This window comes from Condylura cristata, unplaced genomic scaffold, assembly GCF_000260355.1.
Source record: "Condylura cristata isolate star-nosed mole 26May11 unplaced genomic scaffold, ConCri1.0 scaffold00021, whole genome shotgun sequence".
Classification (NCBI taxonomy): domain Eukaryota; kingdom Metazoa; phylum Chordata; class Mammalia; order Eulipotyphla; family Talpidae; genus Condylura; species Condylura cristata.
In genome coordinates this window covers 6,319,027-6,337,131 of record NW_004567122.1, presented here as the reverse complement: position 1 = coordinate 6,337,131, position 18,105 = coordinate 6,319,027, and the positions used below count along the sequence as shown (strand labels likewise).

The 18,105-nt window shown below is 40.7% G+C and overlaps 1 protein-coding gene across 25 annotated transcripts in view; it reads right to left on the bottom strand.

Moving 5' to 3' along the window:
• Positions 1 to 18,105, bottom strand: part of ANK2 (ankyrin 2, neuronal) — a 493,620-nt gene that overhangs the window by 46,718 nt on the left and 428,797 nt on the right. For 14 of the 25 annotated variants that reach the window (XM_012727793.1, XM_012727798.1, XM_012727802.1 and 11 more), the window contains 6 exons: positions 17,534 to 17,678; positions 15,535 to 15,546; positions 13,031 to 13,133; positions 12,049 to 12,152; positions 7,687 to 7,722; positions 1,178 to 1,402 (listed from right to left, as the gene is read on the bottom strand). In XM_012727793.1, coding sequence (XP_012583247.1) covers positions 1,178 to 1,402; positions 7,687 to 7,722; positions 12,049 to 12,152; positions 13,031 to 13,133; positions 15,535 to 15,546; positions 17,534 to 17,678 — 625 coding nt within the window. The remainder of the gene's footprint in view (positions 1 to 1,177; positions 1,403 to 7,686; positions 7,723 to 12,048; positions 12,153 to 13,030; positions 13,134 to 15,534; positions 15,547 to 17,533; positions 17,679 to 18,105) is intronic. The other 11 variants (XM_012727801.1, XM_012727792.1, XM_012727800.1 and 8 more) reach the window with 4 other exon arrangements.

Genomic DNA, 18,105 nt, shown 5'->3' with positions numbered 1-18,105 from the left:
GGGAGGTCGAGTGAAAGCCTGAAACTTCCTGAGCTTGGGGAGGCAAACTATGGCTGTGCACGGTGTCATGTGGGTAGGACACGTGAAGGCATCGGAGGGGCATCACTCAGCCAGACTGCATTTTCTGATGCCACCCAGAACTTCACGGGCCCCTAGTAAATTTCTTGTTTGTCTGACAGGAGGACGTGGTGGGGGTGGGACTCTACGGTTGAGACATACAGACAAGGCTGTCTTTTCAGCTGCGAAAAAAAATAATTTGGAGCAAACGGCCAGCAGATTGCTCCAAGTCACAGGGCTTTTGAATGTTTCCTGAGTTCGAAAGAGAGGCATTCTCTCCCAGGGAGGACACTGGCAAAGCCAAACAGTTCACGAGTTAGAGGAGTTTCTCCAAGTTTTTGAGTTGCAAAGACTTGCACCGACAAGACTTAAAGACAAGTGTTTTGTTTCAAAGTATTTTGAAACTTGTCCCCTCCAAAACTTCATCCTTTTGCCAGGTTTCACCGGAAGCTATTCGTTTCTTGGCATGTGTACCACTTCATGTGATAGCAGCCATACAAACAAACAGAAGAAAGAAGAAATGCTCATTTCTGCTCAAAACTGCTAAAATGAGCACGAGGGAGGTGAGTCTTGTCATTTCAAGGAAAACCGACCAGAGTGATACTGGACAGCGTGTGCCCTCTGCAGACTCAAAGTAGCAATTTTGACAACAGAAAAAAAAAAAAAAAAAAAACACAGAGAGTAAATTTGGGGACCGTCTAGAAAAGGCAATACCTTTTCCCAAAGTGAAGATATCAACTGTCTCATAACCTCAGGAGAATTGGAAATGGTGTTTGGAACCAAGTAGTAGTATTCCTTTATGACTTGACCACTTCGGTTATCGGATGCGAAATACAAAATACCTACCATCGGCTTAAACGTGATTATCCACACTAAAAGTCAAGCAGCTATGATTAAATCCAGAGAAAAGAATAATGATGATCTTGAAGGTTTCTCACCATGCCTCCGAGTAAGAGACACGTGAGTCGAGTCAGCGACCTCTGACGTTTCAAAAAAAAATCTCACAGGGGCCAATCTTCTCCCCAAACCTGTGTGGACGTACCTTTTTCCATCCGTCCTAGTAATGTAGAGGACACACGCGCGCTGGTGACTAACTGGGAGGTTTATCAGAAGCCCTTACCCAAGGAACTGAGCCCCAGAAGGTCCAACTTCGATCAGGCGACTGGCCAGGCCCTCTCCTTCCACCATCGGAGGCATAGTCGCCAGCCTATGGCGTTTGACCAGCCGGCAGGTGACTCGGGTCGGGGCTGTACATTTCCGGGGGGGGATAATGATACGGAGCCCGTTGTGCCTGCATCCTCGCATCGCGCCCCCTCGGGCATCCACCATAAAACTAACCAGGAAACTACAAATCAAAATAGAAGATTAGCCATGTTTAGCAATATCAGAGACAGACAAGCTTTATCAAGTCACTTTCTCCCCATACTGCTTTGTTCTCCAAATAGCTTTCATGTATACATGTGGTGGCAAAATTTCGTCTTCCAAAGTTATCTTACTTTATGCCAACATCTTTACTTTCCATCTGCGTTATTGCTTTAGTGGTTGTGTTTTGATCCCCGCTATTGAAGAGTTCTAATTTTTATTGACAAGGGTGATGCTGAGTAAACACTAAAACTGTTCCACTGACTTAGAAAGTGAAATAAAACTAGCTAAGGAAAACTGATGAATCTGCTTTTGTGATAGATGCGATGACTTCTGCTTCCTTCTGTATGTGCCCTAAACAATCCACATAGAGCAATACTATCAGGATAGAGCAGAGAGGAAAAAGTAGTTTCTCCAAGAAACTCGATTTTTCAAAATTACATTTTCGTTGCTCATTTTAATATAATTCTATGGTATTAAAAACAAGAAAAGGGCAGTTAAGCGTCCTGCTCCAAAATCATCTTAGCCAGGATATAGACTTTCAACTGACTGTATTCTAAAGGAAAACAAAATAATGCAATTCTTTGGATTGAACCAATTTACTAGTGGGAGAAGCGATTTTTTGCTTTCATAAGACTCTCTCTGCTCTACCATGGCGGTGGAAATAGAGATGGGAGGGGACAGAAGACAAGGTGCGAGAGACGTCCCCTCCAGTCTATGTTCTGAATCCTGGGCTCACGTGACCTAAGCGTGCCTGTCAGCTGTGATTACCTCCACACACAGCAAGCTGACAGCAGAGAGTCACCGCTCATGATTTATTTTTTTGAGTTAGAATGGAGCTTTACTGTAGGCGAGAGGACACTTAACAATGAGGGCAGATTTAGAGGAGACAGATCTCCCTAGATAACAACGACAGATCCCCCTAGATAACAATGAAAAAAAGAACTCTGGCATCCAGGGAACTTCCTGCAAGTGCCAAGGCAAAAGCTGTGTCTTTACTTGGAAGCTGTGCCCTCTGGATGGTCTCAGCAGATCCTGGTTTGAGTTTTTTTATTCTATTAGTTGTAACATTTAGTAAAATCTCTGAGGCTGCCCCTTGTCAAGAAGCAAAAATTATACCGGCCCATCCGACTGTTGCTCACACACACACAGACACAAACAGCGTGTGCACCCTTACACACATCCTATATCACCCTCTTCCCCAGCTGTCATTACATTTGCAAGACCTGTGCACAAAAAACAGGAACAGGTAGGTGGATGATGGGTCCGGCACAGCTAGACCAGATTCACCACACCTAGATGTTGCCTCCACAACAACATGGGGACATTAGAAAGGTATCCCATCAAGGTAAGTTATGGGAGAGAAACACAATACACTTATGTTATGGTCAGACATGTGAAGAAAAAGGAGCTTAGCATCTTCGTCAAAGGAGGACACGGAACGTCATTAAGCTTGCTGTTACACAGAAATCTTGTTGCTGGTAATGGGTGCAAAGGAGCCCAGAAGGCCTGTCCGAAGCAGTCATGCAGGAGACCACCAGGAGAGTCTCAGGGGTCCCTTCTCCACATGCAGGAGCCAGCCTTGACCTAGTACTCACACCCAGCCCTCCTAAGTGTGTAGTCTGGGGGGTGGGGAACGGAACCCACAGTTAGTGCTGCAGTGTGGATGTTTCTGCTCTTTATCAAAAACACAATGAGAAAACAACGGCTGCTTTTCTTATTACCAATCTTTACGTATGAATTCCTTCAACTCTTTCTTTTCAAGCTACTGCTTGAAAGAATGAAGGAACTGGTAACACTCCTACATAAACATAAAGGCTTATGTGCCTTTCCATGTATTATGACATGGGATGTGTTGTTTATGTTGTTTGTTACTAAAAATGGAAAAGAACTGATTTAGATGTCAACCAATGCTGCTTCCAAACTCCTTGTAATATTTCTGACTTAGTAGTGATTAATACTTCTCAGATTTTACTTGTTTATTTTTTGATTGCGATCACCTTTGGTGAGCAGGGCAGGGACTCAAGCTGATACAGTATTACCATAATTCATCTGCCTGGTATTCTCAGTCCTCAATACCATGGGTCCCTGTGGAAGGCATTTCAGGGGTTTCCATAATCCTTTACATGCGATTATTTTCCCACTACATTTGGTTCAGTGAGGGGTGATATATAGTATCTCCATCTGGGAAACCAGGTACCTCCTCCTGCAGCATTGGCTGAGAAGTGAATGGAAGGAGCTACGTTCCTGGCTGTAACCATGTGTGAGTAGCTGTGCTTGACGACTTTCTCTGATTGTGTGTCAGTGACTATGCTTTTGGTGTTATTCTTTTTGCCCTCGTTTTCTTCATCGTCCGTGTTCCTTCTCCTGCAGGGTTTGTTACTCTCCCACTAAAAGTCAGAGGCCCTGCTGGGAACTGGGATGCCAGGATACTGGGATTCAACACCCCAGGAAATACCCAGTGGCTGCCGCTAAGAAGCTCAGAGTCTAAGCTCCGCAGTTTCGCTCTCGTGGCACTGCTGAATCCACTGGCCACGGAGACATGAATTACTCCTACATACAGGAGACTGGAGGTGTCATAACAATTGACCTTGAGCTCTGAGCTTCTTTCTGGGTCCTCCAGGGCCAGTACAGTGTGCACAGAGCCCATGGCAGGTAGCTGATAAACAATGCGGAGTAACTAAATGAGTGGAAAAGTGAGAACGGTAAGTGTAAGATGTTGTATTTGTTTGTGTCTAATAATGAGAGGGAAAAGCCACAGTAGGAAGCAATTTAAGTCTTTGGTCTCTGGACAACTGGTGGCTCAAATCAATGTACTCAGTTGTTTCAGCTCATAAAATAGCAAAGTAATTGGGGAAGGATTCTGGTTAATGTAAAATATTCTTCTACAGGCCCTTTCCGGCTCCCAAATAAGACACCCAATATGATTATTTCCCTAGGAAATGGGTGTAAGCAAAAACCAAGAGTTTATATTTATCAAAATAAATAATTGTGGACTGAGTGAAAACTATATAAGAAAAGAAGACTGGAAAGTCAAAATAAAGGAACGAAGGCCTGAAGCTGCAAGTGGACAAATTCAATTCTCGGTGTCTTTGGATTTGAATGCTGACACTTCCGTCCTGCACACTGGAAAAATTAAGGTGCCAATATGCACAATCCAAAGAAAATTAAAATTAAATTTCCAAAGAAAACAAGCCTCTAAGTCTTCACCAAGTATCTAAAGGAACAGGTACAGACTCAAAAACAGTAACACACTTTACTTTAGCAAGAGAGAAGGAGGAGAGAGAAGAAACACGGGAAGATGTCAAGTTAGAAGCTGAAGAGTTGGAAAAGATACATGTTAACAGTCAAAATGAATACAAAGGCTTATAAATCGAGCAAGAAAATACTTGAAGCAAATAAGACTCAGGGTGATAGAACAAATAATAAAAAGCTGAATTTATAGAATTGTTTACTCTAAGAAGTCTTTTCCTTCAATAAGATGGAATGGGAGAAACAATGATCCAGGTTTATACCTAGGGGCAGATGAGAAGTCTTTTAAATCAACTTCAAGTGCTAGTCTGTACATCCCATTGTGGCAGAACATAAAATTGAGTAAACATTTGCATATGTTCATTAAAAGTACCAGACTATCGAAAGTGTCACTATTTGGACAGGTAGTAGAATTACTAGATAGTTCTCCGAGATATATACATAACAATTTCAAAATTAAAAGTCGTTGCAGGAGAGAATTTTTGATACCGCAGTGAGGACAGAGGGAGACAGAGGAGGTTGGGCTTTCTGGATCATAAGCTCAGTTCACTTGGCTTTCTCATGTTTTCAGAAGATTAAAAAGCAAATCTCTGAATAATAATGAGTATTATAAACTAATTTTACAGTTCGGATACCTCAAAAAAAATGCTTATAACTTAAAAACGGTAAGATTATGCTTGTAAGCATTGGGAGATGAAAGCAGCTGAGTTAGAAATCCCAGTAAATATGGATGGAAGGCGCCCTGGGGGCCTTCACACTGAGCCTCATCTGTCAGAGAGGGGAAATCCTCTCATCACTAGTGGGAATAGTGAGGATTAATGTGTGTGGGGAAAGCGTAGGACTTTAAGTCATGACAAGGTTCATTTACTGTCCCCACATTTTCCTTTTCTTACACCCTCTGAGATTTACATTTTGAATGTCATAAAATTATAGAAAAACATAATAACTTAAAAGAAAACACTTACAGGTGAATGTAGAGAAACACAAAGGATCAGACAAAACCAATAACAAACCTTAAAAACAGAACTGTGGAAGTGATAGGTACAGAGACATACACCTGAAGATCAGGTGTGACTTTTACACCTTAGTCACATGCAGTGTTTTAAACCAATGGTACTGCCATCAGTTTTTTTGAGAGAGGGAGTGGGAGGGAGAGAGAGAGAGATATTGAGATACTGACAATTACTGAGTGTTGACAACGAACCCAGAACTTTTAATGTGATGATGAAATTTTCATTACCTTTTTCAACTTTACCATTCAAGGAAGATAAAACTGTCATTATCAAAGTGCAGGAGGCTGCAGCAACCACCATGTTTTTCCCAGGCCTATGTCTGTTCTGTATCTAGATCTGTCTTTGTCAGGTAAGTCACTTTCTGTCTCCAGGTTTCAGCTTTCTCATCCATGAAAGTGAGAGATTTCAAAGAAATCAAGTCTAAGGCGCCTTTCAGTGTTACAGCCTGTCTACTGTTTACTGTTAGCCAGATTAGAACATCTCTTTAAGTGTTGCTCTCTAGCTGCTCTGGAAGAATTCCTAATTGGAAAACTACTACTATGCCAAAAGGTGAATATTATTCTTGCTAAACGATTACAGGGTCAATGAGCAGTTTTGCAGACAATGTATACGCACACTGCACTGAACACTCACTGGCGACTTCACAGACAAAAGATATCACGTGACATGTTGGGCTTTAATTGCATATTTTACTCTCCCAGTGAAATTTAGCCATCATGCAAATTTCATATCGAGGTTTTCTAAATTGTGAGATGCAATGTTATCACAATTTAAAAAGTGTAAAAGCAGAAGCAACCCATCCTTGTTATGCCGATGACTTGAGTAAAAGACGCGATTTGATTAGCTAGACAGGAGCATGCTTCAGAGGAGACAGCAGAGAGAACGGCTCTGGGCTGCTGAGGAGTACATCCTGCACCCCAGAAGTTACTAACCCTGAGGTTCACTTCTAATTCATCCAGGACCATGGGGTGGGGATGGGCAGGAGCTCGCAGCATTCAGAGTTAGTTATTGCGTGAAAGATTATGGAAACACAGGTCAGGGTGCTTCAGTGGTTGACACATACTTAGCAAGAGGGCTCAAATTAAGTCTGACACGGGTCCTGTGAGGAAAACCACACCGTGGTTCCTCCTCCCTATCATTCTCTCAATTACTGCTAACCCTCCCGGCTCCTTAAACTGAATAACCGAAGGAAAGAATTTTGAAGATGGTGACTCCAATCAGTTAAAAGCTCCAAACAGCTATTTATCAGTCAGAATGTCATGTCTAGAAGCATGATCTACTCATGTGTATTCACAAAAAGGGTGGTTATAAAAGTTTTTAACAGTGGAAATCATTCTGGCCTTATTGGCAGACTGATCAGTGGAGGGTCATGATGGATGACTGTCCATTAACAACTGCACGATCAGCCATTTGAAGGGCCCTTTAAAAACAGCTCTCTCTACACAACACAGAATGATGGATATTTTTAGAGCACTGAGTAGAATCACTCTCTAGCATGCTTTCCAAACTAGCAAAAGGTTGCATTCAAAGGGTAAGACTAGTGAGGAAATGCGCTATTAAAGTTTTGGCCTGTCGCACCTAGAAGGTTAAACCCCACCCTCCTGCTATATGACATTTAAAATGATAACCTTCACTATTAACTTTAAAATAGCCCAACATAGAATGGTTGGGAATAGCATTTGCCAGCTAACCTGGCCTTTTTTCCTCACAAAAGAAGCTGAGATTTGGAAACCCATGATGGAAGGAGATTTTCACAGTAAGTCGATAGTAGTTCTGGCCAAGGCCCACCCACATAATTTCCAACAAAAATAAAAAACACCCACTTTCCCTCCATCGTAGAGAAAGGGGAACTCAGTGATGGCCATGGTTGAAAGGGCATCATTCTAGCTGTTTGGCTAGGTATCTTCACACTAAAGCATCCTGAAGCAGGAAAGAGGCAGGGGGTGGTGGGAAAGGAACAGGGTAGGCGCATGTTCAGAGAAGGAATTACACAGTCGTTCACCTGCTGTTGTCACGGTCAAGACATGGAGAGGTGCGGCTGCAACAGAATAGATACTTTAGCACAGAGGACTGGATAAAGTGAAATACAAAGAAGGAAATCAGAAGTGACGTCAAGTGAAATATCTTATTTCTATACCAATACAGCACTCATTGAAAAAAAAAAGATGGAAATATAAATGGATAAAGCTCTATGCAAAGACTGAGAGAAGAGCATAGCTTGGGGACTTGGGGACTGGCTCCCACTTTAGGGAAGGGGAGATGTCATCAAATCGCTGGCCAGGAATTTTGTAACCTTAACTGAACATTTGCGGGCCACTTCACCAAGTCGAAGTGTCCGAAAAGCTACAAAACCTAAGCAGTGTTATCATGAAAGTTACTGAGCCTTTGATTTGATGGGTTTAGTTTGAACTCAGAAGCTTTCCATTCACACTTTTAATACTTGCAAAGTACCGATACTGCCCAAGTGGGCTACTACAGAAGAAATGCAAACAGAGAAGGCACGATTTGAATAGCTTCAAGGACAGACAGTAGCATAATCTACAAGGTGGAGTAGGTAACATTTATCACCTACGCAAACCAAGTCTTAGTGCTTTTTTTTAAGGACTTTCATCCCCGGCCTTGAGAACTGCTATCCTCCTTATTAGTTGGATTGTCTAATTTCACTTTTTAGTGCTGCCCTTCGCTACTAGCTGAGTCTGCTCTTCATTGGGATCACCTGTGTTTTCCATACTCAATACTACAAAATTGGACATATTATCAATGGACCAGAAGTCCACTCTGTTTTGCTCCTTGTTACAAAACTGCTATTGACATTAGATAAATGTGAACGCTGCCAAATAAGATCCAGTCTCGAATTATGTGGAGGTCCAGTAACAACTTTCACTACTTAAACTAGTATCTTCTACATGTTTTGTTGGGGAGGGGGGGATAGGTTTTCTTTTTAGAGCAATTTTTAGCAATTGTTTTATAAAAATGAAGTTCTCTAAAAGATCACTTTCTGTGTGCTTCCAGTTATGGCAAAATATTACACTACAACATCAGGAATTGATGTTTAATTGTTGGCACTTGGCTGTTTATCAAAAACATATAAAGGCCTTTGCAGTAACAATATTTAAAGTGAGTCACAAAATTAGCTATTGAGAGGAACTGTGCCTTACATCTGCTAGTCCATAAAGCACTTATCAAATGGAAGAATTGTGAAATTCAAATTCTTTCCCAGGCTTATGTTGGTGAGGATGACTGAGATTCTAGAAATGACTAGAGGTTAGACTCATAGTGAATCCGTGATGAAAGCCCTTAAAAGACAACAACAAAATTATTACTGTCAGCCTTTTCTTTTGCCAGGTATTGGCTATCTCTACTAAATAGAACCGATTATTTGAATCACCAATACCTTTTCTCCTGTAGTTATGGAAATTAGTCACTGGAAACACAGAGATCAAATACAAGCACTAATACTGCTTATTGGTATTAGCTGTGTCTTCTGTTAGTCTAAAATTCCTTAATGAAAGATAACAGAATATCATACATGAAATGAGCGGCATGTGCCTATAAAAGCTAAGTTTATTATCTTCTCTGTCAACAAAATACTTTTTCTTTTAAGGAGATTTTGAAGTGACTTACTGATTTACTAGTTCGTTACAGAAAACCTGAGATCCTCAAATAATATATAAAAGTAGTAAACAGTAACCTTGTGTGTCATCATTCTTCATGATCTGATATGATAAATGTTTCTCATGTACATTAACATCATGGCACTGCTGGGACATTCAGAATCACTGTACCACCAACAGTGTCTCCTATCCCAGAGCCATCAAATTTTGTTTCTTCAAATACTATGCTAGACTATAATGGGGGTACTTGTAGACGTTAGATTACCTGCTAAAAACAAGCCTAACATTATCCTTGTGAACTGCAACCGCACTGATCCTGTCATTTAGAGGATTCAGAATACAGTGTGCTTAACTGGTTTGTAATTAATTGTGACAGATCTGAAAGCTGAGATTGTGTAAATATCTATGGCCATATTCTACTGAGTACTGTTTTTACCAATTCACCAGTTGTAGTATATTTCTTTCTAGCAAAATGCTAATGATGTGAGAAGCACTTCATCCTTACACCACCCCTGTACGATCCATAATATACCCTCATCTCACAGTTAAGTGAACTGAAACTCGGATATTTTGTGAAGCATGCGTACTGTTACATATGGGTGTTAGAGTCAAGATCTGAATTCTGATTGCAGAATCCATCAGGTGACCATCGTGTTATCTATCTACCACCAATTGTCTTTCGATTTCAAATAACAAGTGAGTTCTTAAAGGCAAGGGCTACACTTAATCTCTATTCTTTACTGGCACAAGGTATGGTATTTTGTAGCACTGATCAGTCCCTGAACACCTAAGTAAATGGAAAATTCAAAGTATTTGAAAGAACGAGATGTATGGCAATTATCTTGCTCTCCCTAACACACACATTTTATTATGCAACATCATTCCTTTCTAATAGTTAATACAAACCATATATTTGAACAGCCTGCAAAAATACACATTCCTAGGACCCAACAACAGAGATTCTGATGTTACTGGTCTGGTTGGGGTCTGGGATGAAGTATATTTAAAGCTCCCAAATGATACTAATGTACTCTCAGAGTAGAAAAATATTTAGAACCAGCAATTATGTCTGAAGACCACAGAAAACTGATTTATGGAGACCAAGATTTTAAAGATACTTATCTTAGTAAGTGATTTATCTTTCATCATTTGATGCTGTTGGTTCATCATAAGTAATCAATTATAACTACTCACGTATATCTATTTGTATACAATTGGACTGTATGTATTAGCGATGTATTTTAGCTGAGTTTTTTTTTTTTTAAATTCCTTTCAGTAATTAAAAGATTTCTTTGAGGCATACCTTTTTTTAAAAGTAAATGATTTTGCAAGCTGAAGTAATACCAGAACACTTTGGTTCTTATGTAAATCCAGCTATTAACAATTAGCCACATGGGGGTTGTCAGCCAGATGGGGTCTTTAAATTTGATTGTGCTTTCTGGAGTCTGACCTGTCTTCCTTCAACACTTTTTGCTCATCGCTGTTGAGAAATTTAGCAGCAGGATGATGCAACATTCCACTTTTTGAATAATTCAGAATGATGTCATTATATACTTAAAATATGTAAATTCATTTGTATGAGGGTTCCCCTGGAACTTATTTCCCTGAATAGCTCTTGTACCTGGTGTATGGGTTTTACTTAGCTAACAAAGAAAAGAATACTATGTTATTTACAATATCTATTTAACATGACATTCTATAAGCTTTAACAAATTAAAATGTGGTCCAAAATGTTTAACTATCTGGAAAGGAGAATATTTTAGAAAACTAAGAATAAATGAGACCTACTTAAAATCATTCTGGGGATCATGTAGAAGGGATGTGGGATAATCACTAACATCAAAGTATTCCATTTAGTTGCCTAAAATATGGATGGGGCTTTAAAAAAAGTTATTACATTAAAAATATTTATATATACTATATATAGCTTCTATAGAATTATGAAATTGCTATATGATTTACTAAAATGGAAGGGCAAAACCACTTGTGCACTATTACAAGTTAAAACACCTTAGGAACTGTATGTTTTATAAATTGAAATCACACCTTCAAAGCTAGTTTAAATGTTTTAAAATATTTTTTAAAGCCCAAAACTATGGAGTCACAAAGTTTAAAATGATTAAGTCACACTCCTGCTTTTTAATGAATCAATATAAAAGGCACTGCCTGTTTATGAAGTGTTAAAATATATATGTATGTATGTGTGTGTGTGTGTGTGTGTGTATATATATATGAAAATAATTTTTTAAAGGTGATTTTTAGAAATTTCCCTTCTCTGAATGCCTCAACCAGCATAACAGCCTCCTCTACCTATCTGTAGACTTCTGTAAACGTCTGTAAACAATATTGTAAGCAAATTAATACGTAAGGAAAGATATTTACTAAACACAACCTTAATATCTGTAAATAGAACATTCTAGAAAGCAAATGTCCCCCTGTTTAAGGGGGCTTGAAGACAAAACGGAACAACAGATGACACCTGTGTATGCTGGTTAGTAGCAAGATGACTGATGCAATTCCACTAGTTATCTTAAAACAATGGCCTATATTTGGGGCTGAATTCAAGCCTTGGGTTGGCATTCTTGTGTGGATAGAGGCCATATTGGATAAAGCCATGTCATTTACAAGTTGAAACAAAGGTCATTTCCTCTGTTAGCTAGTCATCAGCTACAGCTACTGGACAAAGCTGTTATTTTCACTCTCATCTCCTTTTACCTCTTGATCTGGATACATAATATTGATTTACTCACCCTGAGTGAATTGGGCTGGAAGAAAGAGCCACGTTGTCTAAATTCTCAGTGCCCCAGCTTAGACGATAAGAATTCCTTTCTGCCTCCTTGGCTAGAGTGGACACCTAAATACAAAGAACATTAGGTTAAGAAAAAAAAAAAAATCCTCCCCTTCAACTAAAGTGTAATGAAATGAAATAAAAAAAAAAAAAAAGTAACACAATTAAAAGAAATAACATAAAATGGGGCAGCAGGAATACTGGCTTTATGAGTTACTGGGAAACTGAGTCTCAGGGTGATGTTGTCACTACAGTTTCCTGAGTAAGTCGTAATAAATTATTTTAACCATAAAAAAAATCTAATGTGATGAAATCCAAAAAAAGTTATCACAGAAAGGTGGCTTACCTAGAAAAAGCTTCCATTTAAAAATAGTGGACAGAGTGGCACTTGAAATGTATCTCTAATCATGTATTCCCATTTAAATGTTACTGTTATAAGATCACATTTGAGGACAGCCCAAACTCATACAATCAGACCTAAAGTTAAAATATTCCAGAGCAGATGCCACGTCTTTTCTAAAAGATAACAATTTCTAATATTTCCAATTAGCTAGTATTTTAACCCTGGCAGATGTAGTTTACTGTAGTGTTCATCTAGAACACCTGAAATACACCTTACCTTGCTTTTTGCTTTAATAGAGACATTATAAACGAACTAACATTTTATGTTCAATCTCCACAAAAGTATTCAGGATAGCTGTAGAAACAAGCAGTGAATTAGTTTAATAAAATTCTGCTTGACAAAAACAAGGGAATGTTTTCCATGTTTCAGAAACACCCTCATACCCTTGCCTGACCACTGAATTAAGATGTTTTTCTTTTTTGCTTGTTTGTTTCAGAGTAAAGCTCTTTCTGGACATTGTCAGAACAGGTAAAACTAACACAAAAACAAGAACAGAACAACTCTCCAAGCAGCAGAACCTCGAAGGCAACAAGCAACGTACCTGGTGACCGGGAATCACAACTGCGTCCTCCATCATGGCCGTGTCTCTTAGGTAGGATGCGTGGCTCAGGGTGTGAGACCTGTCGGAACTGAAGGATCGGAGGCTGGTAGGTTGGCAGGCCATGGTCATATACCATCGGTGGTAGGAGGGTTGGGAGGATGAAATGATGAGCCGAGCAGGAGAGTGAAAAAAGCGTGCTATTAGCTACCAGTGCGCTTCCAGGGGGCACACATCGCAACCGTGGGAGGAGGTCACCTGCGTGGGCTTGTGTCACCTCTCTGTCCAGTGGCTAACCTGACACAACTTCTGACGGGCTCCTACTGCTCAATGGCCCGGGCACAAGGGAATCCAGAAGTGAAAACTTGATACTCCTAATCTGATTCATTTTCTTCCCAGAAATGTTTGAAACCAGCAACTGTACTTTGTTCCCTGCCAGGACAGAAGCTACAGAGAGGAAATCACTGCAGGCGAGGGGGGCTGAAATCGGTGTTCACTGTTGATCTGCTGCCCACTAAGAGACATATTGGGGATCGGGGGGAGGGGAGAATACAAAAGGAAAGCACAGGTTTCATTTTCGTTCACTGTCCATTTTGTCCAAGCCTCTCGCCCCTGCGCTGCAGGCTGTGGGTGATGGGGTGTGGGTGTGTTCCCCTGGAAGGTGGAGAGCGAAATGAACTGTGGCCAGATGCATGCTTCCTGGGGAAGTGGAGTTCTCCTGTTTGTCTCTGGTGTCTCCAACAATGCTGTTTCAAAGGACAGCACTTTCCCTCTGCATGTCCTGTGTGTGTGAGTGAAGCAGACAGAGAGCTGGTTGCTGTGGCGATGAGAGGCGAGCGCGAAAGGAACAGTCTCTAAGCGCCAACGCAGAACGCAGACACAGCTGCCAGCACAGAAACAAACTGCCGGTGCACACCGAGCAAAGTGAGGTTTGGCTTCCACATGGGATTTAGGCCTTGAGAATCAGTGCTCTGCATTTCTGATCTGTCTGAATTTCAAAGTTCTGGATTAGAGACTCCAGTGCAATGGGTAAAACTTGACGTTCGCACAGATGGAAATTTCTTCTTTCCTCATCAGTCTGGATCATCAAGGGACAGACTGATGACTTCAAGATTATATTTTAAATATGTTTATCCAAAAATTAATGATTTAATATCATAAAAAAAATAGCCCAAAGCCCATATCAGGAGGGAGGGGGGAAATAAGCAAGCTTTCACAGTATTTATAGAAGCACATTTTCACTTGCTTTTTAGCTAGTAGGTATTTGGGCAGTGAAACACTGTAGAATTATGGATTAAATGGCTAAGTTGGCTTTTTTTTTTTATTAGAAACCATTCTTACTTGGCAAACAGATCTGATTTGTTAGTCATGCACTGTCATCTTTATAAAGTGCCAATAAAGCCAACTCCAATTATGTGGAGAAAATCATCACTTGGTAAGGAATTCATAGTGATTTAATACAGTCTTCATCCTATTCCACTGTAAGTTTTATGGCTCCAAAATGGAACTCAAATATTAGAGGGTCAGTGGCAAGCTATGTGCTAATATCTGTACAAATCCATGTATTTATCACATAACGAGACCTAAATAAAGTTTGGGGGTTATTTTATGAGGTACGGACTCCTGGAGAAGATGAAGGATCTTAACGAGGTGGGGGCAGAGCACCCTAAAGTCCTAGGAAACTCAACAAGTGGGGCAGGGCCTGCCTGCTCGAGACAGCTTACATTACAGCTGGCCCTACAGCTTTGTAGCAGGCTTGCGATGGCCCACTTGATAAACAAGCTGCCAGTTGCTGTGACTATCCTTGGCCTGGCCTTGACATTGAGGAAGAAAGGGAATTAAATTATTGAGGGGATAAGGGTCTTTAGTAACAGCAAAAACATGCCTCATTGAACTGACTGATTTCCCTCCCCTTCCCTGGCTTCTCCCCACCTTAAGCCACAGAGACAGCAAGGATCTGCTTGATATTTTACACCAGGCAGCCCCAGCTCCCCGGCTTGAATAGGGTGAATGGGAGAAAACCAGGTGCGGGGGTCAACCTTTTGAAAGCACTGGCTTAGCTTGTCTATCGGCTCAACCGTTTTCCCCACCAAGTTCTACGGGGCACTGTTTTGCTAATTACATAATCTATCCACGGCTTTGGAATTCAGAGATTTAGGTTGTGATTTTTATACAGAGAATGGTGCCAGATTTATAGGAAGGCAAAGTACAAAGACTGCATGAAGTACTGAGCTATAAGACACGCTTGGTCTCCAGGTAGAACTGATCTTTAATGCAGGGCCGGAAACTGTTTATCCACCACAAGGTGGAGCTGTGACGATCGAAACAACATTATACCTGGATCGTCACCCTCTTCTAGATCAAATGGTCCTTCAATTTCATGCATGACAATCCTAATTTGAAAAGAAATCCATAATTCTAGAACATCACCACACGCACATATGGAGCAGTGAGCATGGATGAGGATGTGTCCAGGAAGGCATGATGTCATGCTATGTGATACCTACCTGGGCATGATACTATTGAAAGCATACCAAATAAAGAGATAATGAAAAGGAACATGGTTACTGAAAAAAGGTAACACTGATTGTCTAAGCAAAATTAAAAAAAAAAAAAAAACAAGAAAACCATGAAAATGGGAAACCATGGAAGTGTCGCCTGTATTTCCATCCTGAAGATCATGATGTGCAGGTGTGGTCCTGGAGAAGCGGGCGTGTCTTTTTGTCCCCTGTCCTGACCTGCTTTAAGGATTCAGTTTAAGGAGAATCCTCAAACCACTGACTTCTGTTTTAGAGGATCTATTGTTCTAAGTCTTACTCAACCTACATGCTGTGAGAGAAGGCGAAATGATCATTTTGGACATTTCTTCATCGTCAAAGACACCATGGTGAAGAGAGACACTTTCTGGAGACAGTCATGTGATTATTCAGAGAGTATCAAATATCTGTGCCAATCAAATGGTTTCATTTTACTGAAATGTGAAGTCTTCTAATAATTCAATTCTATTAAAATCCAGGAGTCTCAGGGGATCCAGAAACTCAACAGCTGGAACTCAAGCTCCTTAACACCAATCTCCCCCACTCCACCCCGAGGCCTTCCCCCTTTTATACTCTCACTGCAAGGATCACCCTCTATTAAGTCATCGAAGCCAAGGAGTCCACCTAATTTCCTTTGTCTTCTTCACTGCTCCATGAAACCCCTCACGAAATATGGCTAGTTTTTCCTTGTAGATGTATCAAATGTTTCACTTCTCAAATTCGCCTCCGGAATGCTACTAACAAGGTTAGTGTTCAAATCCTTTCTCAACAACTTCAACTAATATTATTTTATCAGAAAGTCCCAAATGTCGGGTTTAACAATTTCATAACTGTACTCCAAAATTTATCCTCCATCTCCACGTCAGAGGGGTCCGGTCCATGCAAAATGCAATACGACTACCCTCCATCACACATACATGCCAACAATACCACCCTGCTCTGCTTCTCACACCCATAGGAGCCTTTGCTCGTGATATTATTAAGGCTGCAAATGCATTCAGTCTCACTCGGGCTCCTCGCCTATGGTGACCTTGAGCCATAGCCACAGCCACGCTCTGCGGCGTCACTGGCTGAGTCTCTCCCCACCCCAGTAGACCCAACCTCAGTTGGGTCTGCACCTCCAGCACAACCACAAATGTGGCTTGTCATTCCATGCACAAAAACAGGGTAGGAAATGGGGCACGGATCTCCAGAAAACAGACCCAAGAAACTCTTGGATTTTGCTAACTCTTCATTAAAATGGATTTATTTCTAAATTATTTCTTTTGTACATTCTCAATATATTACACACAGCTTTGCAATGAGCAGAGAAAAAAAAATACTTCTAAACTTGAGATGACCGATCAGCACAAGCCTTTATAATACATGGACAACTACATATTGATCCTAAGTTTGCAGTTGAATTTGTAACGAGGAAGGATAAAGTGTTCTCACTCAGTTTGTCCCCCAAAAATAACAACACCAGTGCTGCTACTGTGCTACCCTAAAAGCAGTAAACAAAACAAAAACACCACTGCTCTTGTATTTTAGAATATGACACAAACCTCCCCAGATTTGTCTTTAAGATCTGAGTTCTTTCAGATTTTGCTCAGATTATTTTTTAGATGAAACTTCTTATAGGATTCTATTCTGATTTGTTTTTATAAATAAGTCAGTGCCAAGAAGTTTCCTTCTGAATTTATTCTTTTCAGTCCCTTTCCCAACATACCTTTATTCACGGAACATATGGCACTAACGAAAAATAAAGCCCAGGGCACTGGAATTGTCTATAATTGCCACTTGCCTCCATTTGCTGTTCTTGCAAATGAGTGCTTTTAAACACTGCTCATGAATTCAGTATCATGCTAACTGCTGAAAGAACAGGTCCCACTACGTGCCCGATCACCATGTCTACCTTTCATCAATCACTGTCACAAAAACACACTGCACCATTTCTGCGTGAAGTCACGGGTAAGCTTTGGGTGAATACCTGTCAGAGCGGCCTCCCTCCAAGCTGTAGCGCAGGTAATTCATGCCGTCCAGGAACTGACTGCTGGGCAGAGAGTCATCACCCAGCTCTTTCAGGTCCTCAGGTCTCAGGTACTCTCCCCCATCACCTGTCATTGTGTCATCACCTGGAAACAACCAGAGGGAAGAGGGGAGAGAATTTTTTTTAAAGTAGAAACTAGAAAATGCCGTGATAAGTCAGCGTAATCAGACTGACATCACTGGAGCACTGCACCTTGAAGAAACACGTGCTAATGTGGTGTTGGCCCTTCGAGAAACTACAGCTGATGTGCTTCCCTGTGAACTGCGAAGAAGAAATAATTACCCAGATTGCCATTCTTTTCACTGTCAGTCAGATTTTTTGCCTCGCTGTCTCTTTATCATGAGAGGTGTTTTATAGCTTATCTTAGTTATCAGAACTGGCCCAATCTGTAGATAGAGGTATTCTAGACAGAGTTTTAATAATTGTGTGCATAATGTTCGCATTAGAAGTCTCTCCAGGTATTTGGCAATATGCTAAAGAAAGTCTACTGTTCCAAAGCACATAGCAGATAT